Genomic DNA, 20,566 nt, shown 5'->3' with positions numbered 1-20,566 from the left:
TGAAATACTTCAAAGAGCCTACACAAGCACCTGGCTTCAGGTAGCTATACTGTAGGTGCAACTGTGCAGGGTACACAGTACAGTAACTTGAAATACTTCAAAGAACCTGCACAAGCACCTGGCTTCAGGTAGCTATACTGTAGGTGCAACTGTGCAGGGTACACAGTACAGTAACTGGAAATAATTCAAAGAGCCTACACAAGCACCTGGCTTCAGGTAGCTATACTGTAGGTGCAACTGTGCAGGGTACACAGTACAGTAACTGGAAATACGTCAAGAGTTTACACAAGCACCTGGCTTCAAGTAGCTATACTGTAGGTGCAACTGTGCAGGGTACACAGTACAGTAACTTGAAATGCTTCAAAGAGCCTACACAAGCACCTGGCTTCAGGTAACTATACTGTAGGTGCAACTGTGCAGGGTACACAGTACAGTAACTTGAAATACTTCAAAGAGCCTACACAAGCACCTGGCTTCACGTAGCTATACTGTAGGTGCAACTGTGCAGGGTACACAGTACAGTAACTTGAAATACTTCAAAGAGCCTGTACAAGCATCTGGCTTCAGGTAGCTATACTGTAGGTGCAACTGTGCAGGGTACACAGTACAGTAACTTGAAATACTTCAAACAGCCTACACAAGCACCTGGGTTCAGGTAGCTATACTGTAGGTGCAACTGTGCAGGGTACACAGTACAGTAACTGGAAATAATTCAAAGAACCTACACAAGCACCTGGCTTCAGGTAGCTATACTGTAGGTGCAACTGTGCAGGGTACACAGTACAGTAATTTGAAATACTTCAAAGAGCCTACACAAGCACCTGGCTTCAGGTAGCTATACTGTATATTACAAATATATTGTAATCAAAAAATCACAAAAAAAGTCCTTAAATAGTGACTTCTTCTTATAACTTCCACCACACCCAAGTGTTCAGTAATCCCACTCCCTATGGAAATCCACTCACCGACTCTCAGTGCCCACACTCTCGTGTAAGTCTCAAATGCTTTCTGACCGCATCATAAGGGTCACAGTGGCAATCCACAAACCAGATTGATGTGCAAAAGATTGTTCCACATGTGAAATAAAAATAATACTCCAATAGTGCAATAACGTATAACCAGTTTATTTAAAACACTCCAAATCTTTAGTATTCAACTCACGTTTTCCAAATATAAAATAGCATAGAAACGTTCCCACAGCAAACAGATCTGCACAGCACAGCACAGCAAACATATGAATCAGCCACTATATCAGCCACTGAATCAGCCACTACGTACGGCGTGGCCATATGACGGACTCCACCAATGACAAGTGACGTTGTCGTACCGTACTAGGAAGAAGCACATTGATAGAGTGAGCGGCGCCGTGGAGAGGGTGAGATCAGTCTGATGCCTGCATATCTCGGGTCTGCCGTGACCACAACTATATAGTGGCTGATTCATATGTTTGCTGTGCTGTGAAGATCTGTTTGCTGTGGGAACGTTTCTATGCTATTTTATATTTGGAAAACGTGAGTTGAATACTAAAGATTTGGAGTGCTTTAAATAAACTGGTTATACGTTATTGCACTATTGGAGTATTATTTTTATTTCACATGTGGAACAATCTTTTGCACATCAATCTGGTTTGTGGATTGCCACTGTGACCCTTATGATGCGGTCAGAAAGCATTTGAGCCTTACACGAGAGTGTGGGCACTGAGAGTCGGTGAGTGGATTTCCATAGGGAGTGGGATCACCGAACACTTGGGTGTGGTGGAAGTTATAAGAAGAAGTCACCATTTAAGGACTTTTTTTGTGATTTTTTGATTACAATATATTTTTTGATATGTTTTAATAATATCACTTGTCACTTGGGGGATATATTGCACATATCTTATTGTTTTTTTTCCACTGGATTGCCTGAAATAAGGGTTTTTTTATATAGAAGTTATATTTTAGCGCCACTGTGTTTTTTCACTTTTTTTTAGCTATTATCGTTTAGAAAAACACTCTATTTACAGTACACAGTACAGTAACTTGAAATACTTCAAAGAGCCTACACAAGCACCTGGCTTCAGGTAGCTATACTGTAGGTGCAACTGTGCAGGGTACACAGTACAGTAACTGTAAATACTGTAAAAACACCTGCCTGCCTGTCAGTATATTAGGAAGAGAAGAACAGGATCTAGTTAAACTGAATACAGTATATATATATATATATATATATATATATATATATATACACACACAACACCTTGGATGCATATATATACACAATACACTGTAAGTGCAGCTAACTGACTCGACCTGCCTACTCTATCTTACTAATCAAATGACACTGTCTCTCTCTCTGTCTATCTCTCTCTCAAGCCAGAACACACTACACAGGGCCGATGTGCAGGTGGCCTTATATAGTGTGGGGTGTGTACTAGTACTAAACCCCCTGAGCCATAATTGGCCAAAGCCTCCTTGGCTTTGGCCAATCATGGCTCTCTGTACACACAGTGCTGTGATTGGCCAAGCATGTGGGTCATAGTGCATGCTTGGCCAATCATCAGCCAGCAATGCACTGTGATGCCACAGTGAATTATGGGCCGTAACGCGCCACTCCAATTTGGCATGAACGGCCCATATCTTTCGTAAGTCGGCGAACGACCGAACACACAATGTTTGAGTCGAACATGCGTTCGACTCGAAGACGAAGCTCATCCCTATGCACCATTAATAGTTGTCCTGTAGACAGATTCTCCCACCCGAGCTGTGGATCTCTGCAGCTCTTCCAGAGTTACCATGGGCCTCTTGGCTGCTTCTCTGATTAATGCTCTCCTTCATCGGCCTGTCAGTTTAGGTGGACGTCAATGTCTTGGTAGGTTTGCAGTTGTGCCATACTCTTTCCATTTTCAGATGATGGATTGAACAGTGCTCCATGAGATGTTCAAAGCTTGGGATATTTTTTTTATACCCTAACCCTGCTTTAAACTTCTCCACAGATTTATTCCTGAGCTTTCTGGTGTGTTCCTTGGCCATCATGATGCTGTTTGTTCACTAAGATTCTCTAGCAAACCTCTGAGGGCTTCACAGAACAGCTGTATTTATAATGAGATTAAATTACACACAGGTGGTTCCACTAGATTTTAGTTAAGGGTATCAGAGTAAAGGGGTCCGAGTGCAAATGCACACCACACTTTTCATATATTTATTTGTAAAAAAAATTAAAAAAAACATTTATCATTTTCCTTCTACTTCACAATTATGTGCCGCTTTGTGTTGGTCTATCACACAAAATCCAAATAAAATACATTTACGTTTTTGGTTGTAACATGAGAAAATGTGGAAAATTTCAAGGGGTATGAATACTTTTTCAAGGCACTGTATATACTATTATTTATATAACATTTTATTTCTTAACCAGGATCTTCTAAGCTGAAAAAACTATATAATGCTAACTGCTGTTTATTCAAAGGCCACCTCTGTGGTTGTCTTACAATGATATCCCAGAGACTGTTGCTGTACATGTGTGGAAATTATTGTCCTTGGAGAAGTGCCATAAAATAACCTGTTGTTTATCGGTCACAGGATTCAAGAATTACTGTATTTATCGGCGTATAATACGAGCTGGCGTATAACACGCACCCCAAGTTTAGGAGGGAATTTTAAGGAAAAAAACTTTTAGGAGGGATGTTTAAGGAAAAAAACTTACATTTAAATGCCCATCAATGCAGCCTTGCCCAGTGTCCCTCTGCAGCCTTGCCCAGTGTCTTTGCAGCCTTGTGGCATTGCAGCCTTTCCCAGTGTCTTTGCAGCCTTGTGTCATTGCAGCCTTGTGTCATTGCAGCCTTGATATTTAAAATTGGCGCCGATCTCCACTGATTGCGAGAGGAGAGGAGCGAGCGCCGCCGACATACACAAAGCTGAGTGTACTCGGCTAGGCTCGGCTCCTCTCGCAGTCCCGCCCAGTCCCGCCCCTATGATGGACATAACACAGGTCCAATGGTGGAACTGGGCATGACTGTGAGCGGAGCCGAGAGGAGCCGAGCCTAGCCGAGTACACTCGGCTATGTGTATATCGGCAGTGCTCGCTCCGCTCCGCTCACAATTAGCGGAGATCGGCGGGGATCGGCGTATAACACACACCCACGATTTTCCCCTGATTTTAAGGGGAAAAAAAGTGCATGTTATATGCCGATAAATACGGTACCTAACTACAACGCCTGCACGGTAATCTGAAGATGCTTACAATCTGATTTTTTTTGTAATAAATTCAGTAGGATTTAATTTAAAATTACAAGAATTTGTATGTTTAGGTACCAGAGTCCAGTTAAAACTCTGTGAGATATTGCTGCGTCCTAAGGTCACTTACTATGTCAGTGGTTCTCAACTCCAGTCCTCAGGGCCCCCCAACAGGCCAGGTTTGCAAGATAGCTGAAATACATCACAGATGATATCGCTTGCTGCTCAGTGATTGCAGTATTCTAGTCTGCAACTCCCCAAGGTAATACTTAAAATCTGGCCTGTTGGTGGGTCCCGAGGACTGGAGTTGAGAACCACTGTACTATGTGGAGTATTTGCTAAGAATTGGGAGCTGGTGGTGTAAAGGTTGTTGGATCTTACTGTTTCATATTAACCTTAACTTTTCTAGAATAGGTGCACTTTTAATAAAACTGGCAGTTCAATTGTAAATGCTTATTGTATAAAACTATTTTTCAACTGTTAACAGTGCAAATATAATACATTTTCTTTTTTGAGACTTAAAGGGTAACTCCACTTTTATGGGAAAAAAATAGAAAAAAAAATATATAACATATACAATTGCAACACAAGTCATATTGCAATTGAATGTTATTAAAAATTACCTTTCATTTTCAATCTGCAGCTCTGAAAGTTTCTGTAAAGTCCAATGCAATATGGACAAAATGAGTACAGCACACCCCCCAGAAACATAATTTCCTGCTTGTGTGATTGTGTGATTGGCTCACCAATTTTCCCTGAAGTCTACACTAAGATACAAGCCAGATATTTGGCATCCCCTGCAACAAAAATGTCATTTTTGGTGAGATACCCCCAATAGGAAATTACATCTAAAGGGATGTAGATCCTTCAACTTTCTTCATTAGAGCCCTGATTTTGCAGCAGCTGACTGATAAATATGAAACCACTCCCATTATATTCACTCAGCACAGGGGCACAGAGGAACAAACAGTGATTTCTTCAGAATAACAAAGGTAGGAATCTGCAACAAAGTGTGTTAAAATGCCTGCAATGTACATAGACCACCCAGAGGGAAATGTTTTTTTCTCAACAAAAGTGAAGTAACACATTAAGTTGACCATACGCTGGTAGATTTTCATACATACATTTTTATGAAAATTCTCAGTACATTCAATGATTTGACTAATGTTATTCAAAAGTACTAAAAGTACTTCAAAATATTGTTGCCTTTTACCATGTATTTTGGAATGAATGGACTTACCCAAATGAAAAACACATACACAATTTGTTTGAGAAAAAAATGCCATCCTGCTCCTTCAAATTATCTCATCACTGTGGTCAAAAATGAATGTCAATTTTACCCCACAATTGATTAGAAAATTAAATGAACGTTCTTAAAACCTCTTAGAACTGTGACCAAGCTATCTCCGACAGTTCAACACCGGCTGGAAAGGGGATCACCGCTCCAGGTGGAAATGTGGATATAGAACTCTCCTTGAAACTGGATACCAGGTGGCGGCTAAGCATATAGCAACATGAGGCAAAAAGGAAGTTCTGGACAGCCGAACTCCGGAATATAGCCTTTATTTGTAAAAAGTTCAACAGATACAAGCCACAGCAAAAAATGGGACAAACGAGCTGACGCGTTTCACACTTAACAGTGCTTAGTCATATGACTAAGCACTGTTAAGTGTGAAACGCGTCAGTACGTTTGTCTTTTGGAGAAGTTACATGCCAGTGGGCTCCTGTACAGCTGCCTGCACACTGGTCCTGTCAGTGAAGGGTCGCTCGCCTGGATGTAGATCACCTGCCCAGCTACGTCTACTTCATCAGGTGTGGCATCTCCATACTGCTGAAGGAGGGAAGCAGAGAAACTTATCTTCCATGGCCATGTTCAGTAAGGTAGTTGAGGAAAAAGGTTTTTAAAGTGGCCTGCACTTCAGCTTCAATACTAGAGCATGTGCTGAACCTTTTGTCCTTCACTCACTTGCAAAGAAACACTTATTAGATATTTATTTCAGGTACTTATATAGCGCCGTCAATTTACGCAGCTCTTTACGGTGTACATTCACTTCAGCCCCTGTCCTTGAGGAGCTTACAATCTAAAGTCCCTAACTCACATTCATGCATTCTAGGGACAATTTAGACAGGAGCCAATTAACCTACCAGCATATCTTTGGAATGTGGGAGAAAACCGAAGTACCTGGAGAAAACCCACACAGGCACGGGGAGAACATGCAAACTCTGTGCAGGTAGTGCCATGGTTGGGATTTGTACCAACGATCCTAGTGCTGCTAGGCATAAGTGCTAATCACTTACCCACTGTGCTGCCCACCCACTTGGCCACTGTACTGCCCACAAGTACATGTATCTATGGGCATGTATGGAGCAGGCTACAGTATCTATCTAGCATTCTAGTAACTAATATATCAGTATTGAAAGCACCACATCCAAGATAAGTACCGTATTTATCGGCGTAAACCATGAGCCGGCGTATAACACGCACCCCAATTTAAGAGGGAAGTTTCAGGGAAAAAAAACTTTTGAAAAAAATCACCACTTTGAAGCAAAATAGTGGTCAGAGCATCAATGCAGCCTGATAAGTGCCCATCTGCAGCTTCACTGGAGCCTGATCTGTGCCCATCTGCAGCCTGATCTGTGCCCATATGCAGTCTAATCAGTGCCCATCTGCAGTCTAATCAGTGCCCATCTGTAGCCTAATCAGTGCCCATATGCAGTCTAATCACTGCCCATCTGCAGCCTAATCAGTGCCCATCTGCACTCTAATCAGTGCCCATCTGCAGTCTAATAAGTGCCCATCTGCAGTCTAATCAGTGCCCACCTGCAGCATTGCTCCTCACTGCAGCTTGATCAGCGTCCATCTGTAGCCTTGCCGAGGGGAAGGAGAGGACGAGCCCCTGTGTACTCGCCTCAGCGTCACGCCCAGTCCCGCCCCTTGGCCGGATCCTATGATGGACATAACGCCGGTCCAATGCCGGAATGTCAATGCGATCCAATGCCGGTAGATGTCCAGGGGCGGGACTGAGTGTGACTGCGAGCCATGCCGAGTACACAGGAGATCCGGCTCTATTTTGGCAGTGCTCGTCCCCTCTTTCCCCTCGGTGGCAGCCTGTATCGGCGTATAACATGGACACACGATTTTCCCCCCTATTTTAAGGGGGAAAAAGTGCATGTTATATGCTGATAAATACGGTATATTAGAGAAACAAAAAGACGATGTGGACTTTAAAGGCACTGAAGGACGAACAGGCTAAAAATGGTTTATTTTACAAATCTATTAACATAAAGTTGTTTGTTTAAAAACATATAGTTACATAGTTACATAGTAGGTGAGGTTGAAAAAAGACACAAGTCCATCAAGTCCAACCTATGTGTGTGATTATGTGTCAGTATTTCATTACATATCCCTGTATGTTGCGGTCATTCAGGTGATTATCTAATAGTTTCTTGAAGCTTTCAATGCTCCCCGCTGAGACCACCGCCTGTGGAAGGGAATTCCACATCCTTGCCGCTCTTACAGTAAAGAACCCTCTACGTAGTTTAAGGTTAAACCTCTTTTCTTCTAATTGTAATGAGTGGCCACGAGTCTTATTAAACTCTCTTCTGCGAAAAAGTTTTATCCCTATTGTGGGGTCACCAGTACAGTATTTGTAAATTGAAATCATATCCCCTCTCAAGCGTCTCTTCTCCAGAGAGAATAAGTTCAGTGCTCGCAACCTTTCCTCATAACTAAGATCCTCCAGACCCTTTATTAGCTTTGTTGCCCTTCTTTGTACTCGCTCCATTTCCAGTACATCCCTCCTGAGGACTGGTGCCCAGAACTGGACAGCATACTCCAGGTGCGGCCGGACCAGAGTCTTGTAGAGCGGGAGAATTATCGTTTTATCTCTGGAGTTGATCCCCCTTTTAATGCATGCCAATATTCTGTTTGCTTTATTAGCAGCAGCTTGGCATTGCATGCCATTGCTGAGCCTATCATCCACTAGGACCCCCAGGTCCTTTTCCATCCTAGATTCCCCCAGAGGTTCTCCCCCCAGTGTATAGATTGCATTCATATTTTTGCCACCCAAATGCATTATTTTACATTTTCTACATTGAACCTCATTTGCCATGTAGTCGCCCACCCCATTAATTTGTTCAGGTCTTTTTGCAAGGTTTCCACATCCTGCGGAGAAGTTATTGCCCTGCTTAGCTTAGTATTGTCTTCAAATACAGAGATTGAACTGTTTACCCCATCCTCCAGGTCGTTTATAAACAAATTAAATAGGATTGGTCCCAGCACAGAACCCTGGGGAACCCCACTACCCACCCCTGACCATTCTGAGTACTCCCCATTTATCACCACCCTCTGAACACGCCCTTGTAGCCAGTTTTCAATCCATGTACTCACCCTATGGTCCATGCCAACGGACCTTATTTTGTACAGTAAACGTTTATGGGGAACTGTGTCAAATGCTTTTGCAAAATCCAGATACACCACGTCTACGGGCCTTTCTTTATCTAGATGGCAACTCACCTCCTCATAGAAGGTTAATAGATTGGTTTGGCAAGAACGATTCTTCATGAATCCATGCTGATTACTGCTAATGATATCATTATTACTAAAATCTTGTATATAGTCCCTCCAAGAGTTTACATACTATTGATGTTAGGCTAACTGGTCTGTAATTCCCAGGGATGTTTTTTGGGCCCTTTTTAAATATTGGTGCTACATTGTCTTTTCTCCAATCAGCTGGTACCATTCCAGTCAATAGACTGTCTGTAAAAATTAGGAACAACGGTCTGGCAATCACCTGACTGAGTTCCCTAAGTACCCTCGGATGCAAGCCATCTGGTCCCGGTGATTTATTAATGTTAAGTTTCTCAAGTCTAATTTTAATTCCGTCCTCTGTTAACCATGTAGGTGCTTCCTGTGTTGTGTCATGAGGATAAACACTGCAGTTTTGGTTACTGAAGCCCCCCGATTCACTCGTGAATACTGAGGAGAAGAATAAATTCAATACCTTTGCCATCTCCCCATCTTTTGTAACCAGATGTCCTTCCTCATTCTTTATGGGGCCAATATGGTCTGTCCTCCCTTTTTTACTGTTTACATACTTAAAGAATTTCTTGGGATTTTTTTTGCTCTCCTCCACTATGTGTCTTTCATGTTCTATCTTAGCCGTCCTAATTGCACCCTTACATTTCTTATTGCATTCTTTATAAAGTCTGAATGCTGAGGATGATCCCTCCACCTTGTGTTTTTTGAAGGCCTTCTCCTTTGCTTTTATATGCATTTTTACATTGGAGTTAAGCCATCCAGGATTTTTGTTCGCTCTTTTAAATTTATTACCCAATGGGATACATTGGCTAATGCCCTTATTTAATATGCTCTTAAAGCAAACCCATCTCTCCTCCGTATTCTTTGTTCCTAATATTTTATCCCAATTTATGCCTTTTAGCAAGGTTTGTACTTTAGGGAAGTTGGCTCTTTTGAAATTCAGTGTCTTTGTGTTCCCTTCATGTTTCCTATTTGTGTGATTTATACTGAAACGAATTGACCTGTGATCGCTGTTACCTAAATTGCCCCGTATTTCCACATCTGTGATCAGGTCTGTATTGTTGGTAATCAGTAGATCCAGTAATGTTTTATTTCTGGTTGGTGCGTCTACCATCTGACCCATAAAATTGTCCTGCAAGACATTAAGGAACTGGCGAGCCTTAAATGAATGCGCGGTTACTTCCGCCCAGTCTATGTCTGGATAATTAAAATCCCCCATTATGATAACACTTCCCATCCTTGCTGCTAATCCAATTTGTGATAGGAGATCCGTCTCCACTTCCTCCCTCAGGTTAGGGGGCCTATAGCATACTCCCAGTATTATTTTCCCCTTAACTTCATCCCTTTGGAGCTCTACCCATAAGGATTCCACCTCCTCACTAGCTCCCTCAGTGATGTCATCTCTCACATTCACTTGTGCATTATTCTTGATATATAGGCATACCCCTCCCCCTTTTTTACCCTCTCTATCCTTGCGGTATAGGGTATACCCTTGAATGTTTGCCAGCCAATCATGAGAGCTGTTGAATCAGGTCTCTGAAATTCCCACAAAATCCAAATCCTCCTTGTACAACAGTATCTCTAGTTCACCCATCTTGTCCGCCATGCTCCTGGCATTGGTGAACATGCCACATAGTTTAGACCGGTCGCATATTGTCCTCGTATTGGGTGTTTCAAGATTGCAACTAGGACTTGCTACTATACTCACCTTGTGTTTTTGTGCTTAAAAAGGGTTTATTGTATTGAACCCCACTGAGGGTTACCCATATCACATAAGGTATAATTTCCCCAAGAATAAATGTGGAGACCTCATACATCTCTCTTTTGTGCCTCTACATGTTTCACGGGATAGAGACGATTCTTCAGGAGGACTTCAAGGGATATAATCTAAACAGTTGTAAAAAAGGAGAAACATTTTATACACAGGGTGTGGGTGCACAGTGTGGATAGTGTGGGTACATAGTGTGCATAGTATGGGTACTCATTGTGGAAAGTGTGGGTGCAGAGTGTGGACAGTGTTGGTGCACACTGTTTGTGAGAAGCATCTCATCTCTCTCCCCCTCACCAGCTCCTTCACTGCTTCCTATGCCCCAGTTCCAGACCTGTTCCTGTTTCCTCCCTAAGGAGGCACTATTGTGCCTCCTCCTCCTCTATGCCCCTCATATGCTAATCCAGCAGCCACTTGCATATGAAGGAGATGTGAGTACAATGTAACAGGTGCAGGAGTGACTACAGCAAAATGCTCAGTTTCAGGGGAGAAATGTGAGAACATGGAGAATGTTGGGAGGTGTTAATAAGCTGGAGTTTAGCTTTAATATTGTCTTAATATTTTCCCATAATTAAATGCAAAGCTGTTCAGTCAAATTGTTGGTAAATGTGATTGTGATAGGTGTACCTATAATGGTTACTGTTTATTCACACTAAGCTGCTAACTGATCGAAAGCTACATTTTTTTTTAACTGTTTTGCAACTTCCTAAAGTGATTGTAAACGATCACCTTGTAAAAAAAGTAAAACAATCCATTCAGTTTAAAGTAGAAGCAAAGTTGTTTTTTAATGAAATGGCTGATAGGCGGGGTATTTGTGACAGAAGAGACCCTATTGGTCTTTTCTGCCATAAATGCATCCTTCTGCCTGTCAGCTGTCATGTTCACTGAGCCGCGCATGCCCAGCGATGCGACTCCCATGTGCCTGCGTGGGATTGGCGTTATCGTGGCCTGGCTTATCAAATGGTCAAATGCACGGGACCTGGTAGGAAGAGCGGGACGCGGATGGAAGCGCCGGGGCCTGCCGGATTAGTCACAGCGCTGTGCTGGAGGACACCATATGACAGGTAGATTTGCCATAATGTACTAGTATGCTGTGCATATAAGTATATTATGGCATAACCCACCTGGGGGGCCTTACATTTTTTTATAGCGGACTTTACTTCCACTTTGAAATAGAAATGAAAGGCAAAACATTTGTGGGTAGATTTAAAAAAAACATTATAAAAACCTTTTTTCCCCTTTTTTTTTAAGTGATTACATTCCCTCTGTTCTCAGCTAAATACGAGCTGGGGGGAGGAGACACAGCAGCAGCACACTGAGCTTCTCAGTGAAAGGCTGTGCAGGGGAGGCTTGTCAGGAAAAGTCTGGTCATTGGAGGAGAGCATCATGAGTTCCCAGCATAGCTAGAGAACTGACCACATTGTGCTCTCCTGCTTATCGTGGTCAGTTTTTAATAGGAAAGCAGAGGGACTGGCAGGAGCACCAGGGATTTCACACAAAGGAAGCAATACAAAGAGAACAGGATACTTTTTCATATACTGTAAGTATATGGTACAGCAGGGACATATCAGGAATAGGAAATGTTGGGGTAACAAACACTTTAAGCACCTCTGTTATGGTATTATTTGTCCCAATCCCTGTCATGGCCACTTTTTCTTTTTTTCACTGCAGAGATGGGCAATGTAGGCAATTATGCTTCATTTTAACTAATATTCTGCAAATAACTCAATAGCAAATGTATATACTGTATAATGCCAATTAACTCAGGTTACAAAGTAATGTAAACTGCCACATTTCTTAGTGAAATTTCAGCAGCAGTTTGTAAAGAGCAAAAAAAAAACCAAACAATGGGTTTATAACTCCAGAGAACCAAAAAATTACAAGCAGCCTCTAGTAGTTTCAGAGTTTTGGCTTGTGACCAATGAAACATCGGTCATCATGGCCTAATCGTAAAAAGATTTTTAACATTTATAGCTGAATTTCATACACACCTTTAAGTAAGGACTCCTGGGAAATGTTTATATCTGTACAGTCTTCCTAAAATCCTAACTGTGATTTATTGTCCCATTTTTGGGATCTGCAAGGCAATAGCAGCTTCTGAGATACAGAGATGTTAAAGCGGGGGTCCACCTATCTATCGTTTTTTTTTTTTTGAGTTCATTCACAAACTTTTCTTCTCAGCATTACATACTCACATATTGTGTGTAATATGTCCGCCTGTGTCAGATTTCCTTGGAAAGAATAACTTATATTATTCACTGCAGGCGGTTTCCATCTTCATTGTGGGCATTTGAAGCCCACAAGCATTTATTTCCTGGATGTGGTGAATGCTGTGCTCCCAGCATTCACCGCTCGTTCCCGCACATGCTCAGTGGCATCCTGGGAAGCCTGAGACTAGCTCCCAGGAGTCTGGGAGAGGCTAGAAACACGCCTACTCCCACGGGAGGAGAACCAGGAAGTGCAAAGAAGAATAGAAAAATAAAAGGTAATTACGGCGATTTAAATTTTTTTAAACGGCATGTCAGCATCTAGGCAAGGAAGAGAATACATACAGATAATGTTCAAAATTTGGGTGGAACCCCGCTTTAAGAAATGTATCATGTTCATGTGGCTGGTATGCTTTGGTTTCTTATAAATGCGAAGTTACTTTCCTTCGCCACTTGAAAATAACAGGAAAAAGGACATTTTAAAGATGCTGGAATTACAATTTCCATACATTTCTTCAGCTGCCTGGAAGTAAGCCATAACTTAACTGTCAAAATCCATTTATTCTGGTCATCTGGTTCTCCAGAGGGCATACTTGTATATTGAGGACTTAGCAGGTACAACAATTTACAACAATATATTTGGATATATTTACAGCATGTTTAAGCCAATGTTTACTGTTTTTTGGCAAAATTTTGAGGACTTCTTTAACATAATGGTGTTTTTATCCAGATGATCCACAAAAATGTTTTTACAGTTTCTAATGAGTGAGTTTTTTATGTCTAGTAATTATTTTGTCTATGTTTCTCAATCTGTGTAGACTGTCAATATGCAATAAGCATCTATGAAATCAGACAATCAACATAATTGGTTTCTTTTTAGGCTTCATGCACATGGAGATTTTATAAAAATGTTATATGCCTAGCATAATTTCCCAGTGTTTTCCCAATACTGGAGAGCCACAGTTGCCACTTACAGCTTGCCATACAAATGAATAACTGTACATGGCCTTACTCTTGTAAAAGCCAATGCTTCCTTCCATTGCCATTTGCAAACACATATGCTACTGACATTTTCTCTGAACACAGAAGTTTCACATTCAGAAAATCTATTGGAGGTGCACATGTGAGTAATGCTGATGAAAAGAAACATTGGCGTTTACAAGAGGATTTTCTTAAAATTTTTATTTAATTTGTGTTAGCATTATGTAGTCAATTTAGATGCAAACTGTTGTTAGTGGAGAGCTGTTTTAATGATATGATTTCAAGGTCTGCGTATTTTTCACTTTAATCTAAATTCTGTGATTTTTTTTAAAAAACAAGTTATATACTGTAAAACCTCCTTCAACAACGATGAACAGTGAAGTCCTTTGTGATTCATATTGTTTTGGAACTTCAACAGAAAATTGACAAGTCCACAATAAAAATAAGGTAGTTAAAGCTGGAAACGGAGAAAGACAAAACCAAGAATTTAGGACAGATAGGCAAAATTAGTATTTATGATATAGGTCAAATAATAGTTAATGTAGTAAAAACATAATGAGTTTGTCAAAGAAAAAATCACAAAGGGCTTACTAGCAATTTGAAAGAATTCTTTGGAGACTTTATTAAAATTTGTGTTCTTTATGCCACTGTGCACTGAAACCTACTAATTACCTACCAGGTTGACTATAAATAAGTTAATATCTGCCACTTGTCAGTAAACTGGTGAGTACATCAAACATGAATCGTTTTACCATATCTTCACTTCTTCAGAGGAGACTACAAACAGATAGAACACAGTTCTCTTATTCTCTAACTTAGATGAATTGTAAAAAAGAAAAGAGCTTTATTCATGGTAGATATTCCGTATACTGTAAAGGGTCACAGTTATAACAATAACTGTATTATTTGGATTATGTAAAAGAAAAAAAAAATATTGTATAAGAATTTTTTTCTGTACGAACTACTCATTAAGAACACTTTTAAACCTGTATACACATTTTAACTAATTATTTCCTATGTACAGTATAAAACTCAGGTAACATAAGGAATGAGCTCTTCAAATCATTGTGATGCTTGATATGTTTGAAAGACTTACAGAATTATATTGATAAATTCTATTGGCTGTAATATTATTTTTGCTTATAAGTTATTGCTACTTTTTTTAACTTTGCTTTTGTGGATACCTCTTAATATTTCATATATCTTATCTCATTGTTCACATTCTTCATTAAACATATACAATGAAAGTATGGCATTCCAGAATAACACGAAAGTTACAGACTTTATTTTGCTTGGATTCTCCTTGTCTTCGGATTTAAAAAAAGTTCTCTTCACCTTAACACTGGCTTCCTATTCTATTACCTTGTTGGCCAACATGCTAATTATTACAATCGTTCGTGTGAACTCACAGCTTCATATACCCATGTATATTTTTCTCAGTCACTTCTCTCTGATGGAAATGGGCTACACAACTGTTATCATCCCAAAAATGTTGCAAGGTCTCTTGTATGAGACTGTAACTATATCCATACATGGGTGTCTGACCCAGTTTTACTTTATATTTTTTTCCGGTTCTCTAGAAAATATTCTTCTGGCTATTATGGGATATGACCGTTACCTGGCTATTTGTAATCCCTTACGTTACTCATCAATAATGACCCACTATGTTTGCTATCAATTGGCCTTTGTATCCTGGATAGGTGGATGTCTTATTCCCTTAATGCCAACAGTTTGGGTGTCAAAGTTATTTTTTTGTGATCACAGAAAAATTGACCATTACTTTTGTGATTTTGGACCATTGGTAAAGTTATCCTGTTCTGATACCTCAATAGCAGTCAAGACGTTCTTTGGACAGGCTTTTATACTAATATTAAGCTGTTGTCTTGTAATCTTAGTGTCATATATCTTCATTGTGACCACCATTCTTACAATGTCTTCCACTAGAAGTCGTTGGAAAGCTTTCTCTACTTGTGCATCACATCTTACAGTTGTAACTATATTCTATGGAACAATTATTTTTACATATGTAAGACCTTCAAATGGAAATTCATCTTACATAGACAAAATCGTATCTGTATTTTATTCTGTTGTGACCCCATTGCTCAATCCTATCATTTACAGCCTAAGAAATTCAAGTATTAAGTTAGCAATACAAAACACAATAAAAAAACGACTGTGATTTCATGTAATTACATCTATTCAGAATCATCTTTTACAAAATAATCAATTCTAATAGCAGTTAAAGCTACTCTCCATGCAACCTCCCCCCCTTATAGCCCCTGCCAACTGTAACTAATCGTTGGCAAAAAAAACCACAGCTTAAAGGCCCCTTTTACCTAAAATCTAGTCATCTGACATTCTAGACTCAAGTCTTCATGAGAAGAATGGCCAGTGCAGGCAATTCAGCAGTGCTGAATTACAAAGCCCCCACACCCAGTGAGAGTTAAGGTGAGCCAGGTATTTCAACAAAAATACTGGAGGAATGAGAGGGTGAGCAGAAGGATGGGAGTTGGAGTTGGTGGTGGTGTGGAGGGGGTGGCGGGTTGTTGGTTGTTAAAAGTTTGCCTAGCCAAAGCCTTGGTCTTTAGAAAATGTCTTTGGTAGTTTACCAGTACTATTACCTTTATGTTGCATAATTCACAATGAAGATGGAATAGGAATAATTTGAGGTAGACTGTGATAAATGCATGACAGGCCGATTTATACCTATGTTGATTTACATTCTTGTTTAATGCAGAAGCATTTTAACTAGGACAGAGTTGGGTAGGGTTGGGGGGAATCCTTTTGAAAAATTTGACTAATGTTGCAGTCATTCTAAAGACCCATGTAATACACTTCTTGGTGGGATTGTCTTGCAGCCTATGTAGTGTACCAGATAATTCTTATAGACTTCTTTCCATCCTTCTCCATCCACAAATGGCATGAGGATTATGGTACCCAGGGGTACACAGTGGAAGACTTTAGACCATGGGTGCTCAACCTGTGGCCCTCCAGCTGTTGCGAACTACAAGTCCCATGAGGCATTGCAAGCCGCTGACAGTTACAAGCATGACTCCCACAGGCAGAGGCATGAAGAAACTTGTAGTTCTGCAACAGCGGAAGGGCACAGTTTGAGCACCCATGCTTTATAATCTGTACCCCTGGTTAACATGATAAAAAAGTGACCTTTAATTTTAGCGTCCAATGAGATGAGGAAATTACAGTTGGATGGCTTAAATAAAGATTATTTTCCTTGTGTTTAAGCCTATTCTCTGTCTCCATATTTTTGAAGCCCAATGTACATAATCCTATATAACTGTGCATGACATGGTGCTATCTTTCTATAGCCCCGCAATACTGCCGCGACAAAATAAAGCACTACACCCCAGGACGCCCTCTCCGGTCAACTAACCAGAACCTCTTCCACATCCCCAAGACCCGTTATAAATGAAAAGGCGAACGAAGATTCGCAGTCCAAGGACCACGGCTATGGAACAGTCTACCCGCGGACAACCACTCGGAAGAAAACCATCTGGCCTTCAGGAAGAAGCTTAAGACCCATCTCTTCTGAAGACCCAGACGGACACTAGTGGCAAAAGTGCCCTGAGGCGATTAAGTTCGCATATGTAGTGCTATACAAGTTATTCATTCACTCATTCATTCATAGACCTTTGTATGTTGTTACAAATGTTTCTATATTGTTAAACAGTTTTACTATGAACCGTGTGAAGGATTAAAGCAGAACTTTAGGCAAATGGTTTTTAGTCATTACTGCTTTATTCTGGGGTGTTGCTAGGTGGCAAAAAAACCAGGGGCTTCAGCCCGAAGTCCGAGCCCAGCACCAGGGGGGTAGTACCTACCTGATGCGCGCTGACCTACACTGACCTACCTGACATACACTGACCTATCTGACACACACTGACCTACACTGACCTACCTGACCTACACTGACCTACCTGACACACACTGACCTACCTGACATACACTGACATACACTGACCTACCTGACACACACTGACATACACTGACCTACCTGACACACACTGACCTACCTGGGATACACTGACATACACTGACCTACCTGACACACACTGACCTACCTGACATACACTGACCTACCTGACACACACTGACCTACCTGACCCACACTGACATACACTGACCTACCTGACATACACTGACCTACCTGACACACACTGACCTACCTGGCCCACACTGACATACACTGACCTACCTGACACACACTGACCTACCTGACACACACTGACATACACTGACATACACTGACCTACCTGACATACACTGACCTACCTGACACACACTGACCTACACTGACCTACCTGACACACAATGACTTACCTGACACACACTGACCTACACTGACCTACCTGACACACACTGACCTACACTGACATACACTGATCTACCTGACCTACACTGACCTACCTGACATACACTGACCTACCTGACCAGACTTCAGGTGTCATGCTGCAGCTCAGCGGCACACCCATCACACAGTGTAGAGTAGACTACAGGCAGCCAGAGCCATGATGAAGAGAGGAGAGCTGCCCACCCAAGCCGAGTGGGGTCGGGATCTTCTGACAGTGGCGCATCGGCCGCATTGTAATTCCCACCTTCTGGAGCCTGCAGCGCCTATGATGGATGTCACACGCAGCGCTGCAGGCTACAGAAGGCAGGCCCTGCTATTGCACTCAGCCGCACTCGGCCACGTTCGGCATCAGATCAGTCCCAGCTTGGCAGTGGCGCTCGGGGCTAATAACAGAACCGTACCTACCCGAGACCCAGGGCTTTTTGGGGACCCACTTGGGGCTTCAGCCACTGTCAGCCCCCCTTGCCGACACCACTGGCTGTATTAAAAAGTTACATTTAGTGCGGTTTACCCCACACCCAGGATTGATGTAGGGCCGGTGCTTGTGCTTTCATGCCCTAGGCAAGACTAACACTCCCCAATGCCACCCTCCCGGCTCGGCAGGGGGGTGGCTGTAGTCTTGCCTTGGGCGTGGGTGATTACAACAAGGAACAGGGTCAGAGCAGACTCACCGGGCAGGATAGTTTCGCCTAAGTCCGGAGACCTGATGGTGCCCGCCTCCCCAGCTGTCCTCGTGCCCGTTTTGTCCTGCTCCCCAGTATCCCCCCCACTGTCCTCCTCTGCCTCCCCTGCTACACCCGCCTCGTCCAGCTCCCCAGTGTCCCCTCCCTACTGTCCTCCACCTCCCCAGCTGTGCCCTCCCCACTGTTCTCCTCCGCCTCCCAAGCTGTGCCTGCCTCATCTGGCTCCCCAGTGTCTCCTCCCCACTGCCCCCCTCCACCTTCCCAGCAGTGCCTGCCTCGTCCAGCTACCCTACTGTCTTCCTCCACCTCCCCAGCTGTGCCCGCCAGACATTCTTCAGCCCCTCATGTTCCCCGGCCAGGCTAGAGGGGAAGTCAGTGGCTGTGGCTGTGCCCCTGAGGCAGCAGTGCACTCTGGGCAGCTGCCTAGTTTGCCCTGGTCTGTGGATGGGGAGAAGGGGGGAATAAATGATATAACAACTTTGTGTATGAGAGCGGGGCTAATATACATAGCAGGCTGGAAGATTAGCCCAAGCTATTCTTTCCGACATGAGTGAAAGTGTAAATTTTTAAGAATGGGCAGCAGTCCTACACATGGGATACACCTCATTAAGGGTAACTTTTTTAAAACAACAGTAAAGACTAAAAACCATTTGCCTGGGGTTTAGCTTTCAATATTGCAACTAACAAAGGATCGTCCTTGTCTCCTGTCTTTAAAAAATTTTCATTCAAAATTTGCATTGTGAGTTCAGATGTAAGGATGAGCTCCCTACACCCCCTAGTTCAGTTCGCAGCAGAGCATGCGAACAGGCAAAAAATTTGTTCGAACACGCAAACACCGTTAAAGTCTATGGGACACGAACATGAATAATCAAAAGTGCTAATTTTAAAGGCTTATATGCAAGTTATTGTCATAAAAAATGTTTGGGGACCTGGGTCCTGCCCCTGGGGACATGTATCAATGAAAAAAAAGTTTTACAAATGGCTGTTTTTTCGGGAGCAGTGATTTTAATAATGCCTAAAGTGAAACAATAAAAGTGAAATATTCCTTTAAATTTCGTACCTGGGAGGTGTCTATAGTATGCCTGTAAAGTGGCGCATGTTTCCCTTGTTTAGAACAGTCCGAGAGCAAAATAACATTTCTAAAGGAAAAAAGGTCATTTAAAAGTACTCGCGGCTATAATGAATTAACTACGCTATGGCCAGTTTTCTTGTTATTTCCTATATGAACTGAGGGAACAGTAACCGGAACCTGGACAGAGCGGATCACTCTCAACCTAAAGGCCCTGGCTGGGTTTAAGCCATCTGCCCACATTGTTTGCTTTTCTGGTAAGGGCAACTTACTACTATGGTGCTTGGGTTCTTCAGTTGGACCGTTGATCAATCTTGTATACATTGAAGCGTTTTGTTGATTCCGGAGTGTTTTGTTTGATGAATAATTTGGACTTTTTTATTTGGATTTATCTCAGGATATTTATTCAAACCAATTTATTGAATTTTTAGCACAGTTTATATTATACCATTGATTTCTGTATTGTCGCACTGTTTACTGCTGCTTTTTTATTTTTATTTATTTATTTAAAAATTTTTTCCAGCGCGGCATTTTTTATTTTATTGTATAATGAATTGTCGGTCCCGGCAATACACATAAAAGTCATTGAAAAAAACGGCATGGTATTCCTCCGCAGTCCATTACCAGGCCCTTTGGGTCTGGTATGAATATTAAGTGGAACCCCGAGCCAAAATGAAAAAAAAAATTGTGTGGGGGGTACCCCCAAATTCCATACCAGGCCCTTCAGGTCTGGTATGA

The 20,566-nt window shown here is 41.9% G+C and overlaps 1 protein-coding gene across 1 annotated transcript; it reads left to right on the top strand.

Annotated features, from left to right (window-relative positions):
• Positions 1 to 14,956: 14,956 nt before the first annotated feature.
• LOC141133178 (olfactory receptor 5P58-like) lies at positions 14,957 to 15,886 on the top strand. The gene has a single exon (XM_073622416.1). The coding sequence runs from the start codon at positions 14,957 to 14,959 to the stop codon at positions 15,884 to 15,886; it is 930 nt and encodes a 309-aa protein (XP_073478517.1).
• The last annotated feature ends 4,680 nt before the right edge of the window (positions 15,887 to 20,566 follow it).

The sequence above is a fragment of the Aquarana catesbeiana genome, linkage group LG01 (assembly GCF_042186555.1).
Source record: "Aquarana catesbeiana isolate 2022-GZ linkage group LG01, ASM4218655v1, whole genome shotgun sequence".
In the NCBI taxonomy this organism is placed as follows: domain Eukaryota; kingdom Metazoa; phylum Chordata; class Amphibia; order Anura; family Ranidae; genus Aquarana; species Aquarana catesbeiana.
This window is presented reverse-complemented; position numbering and strand designations above follow the sequence as displayed.

Excerpts from the sequence above, each read along its gene's own strand:
- LOC141133178 (XM_073622416.1), top strand. The coding sequence starts at position 14,957 with ATGGCATTCCAGAATAACACGAAAGTTACAGACTTTATTTTGCTTGGA.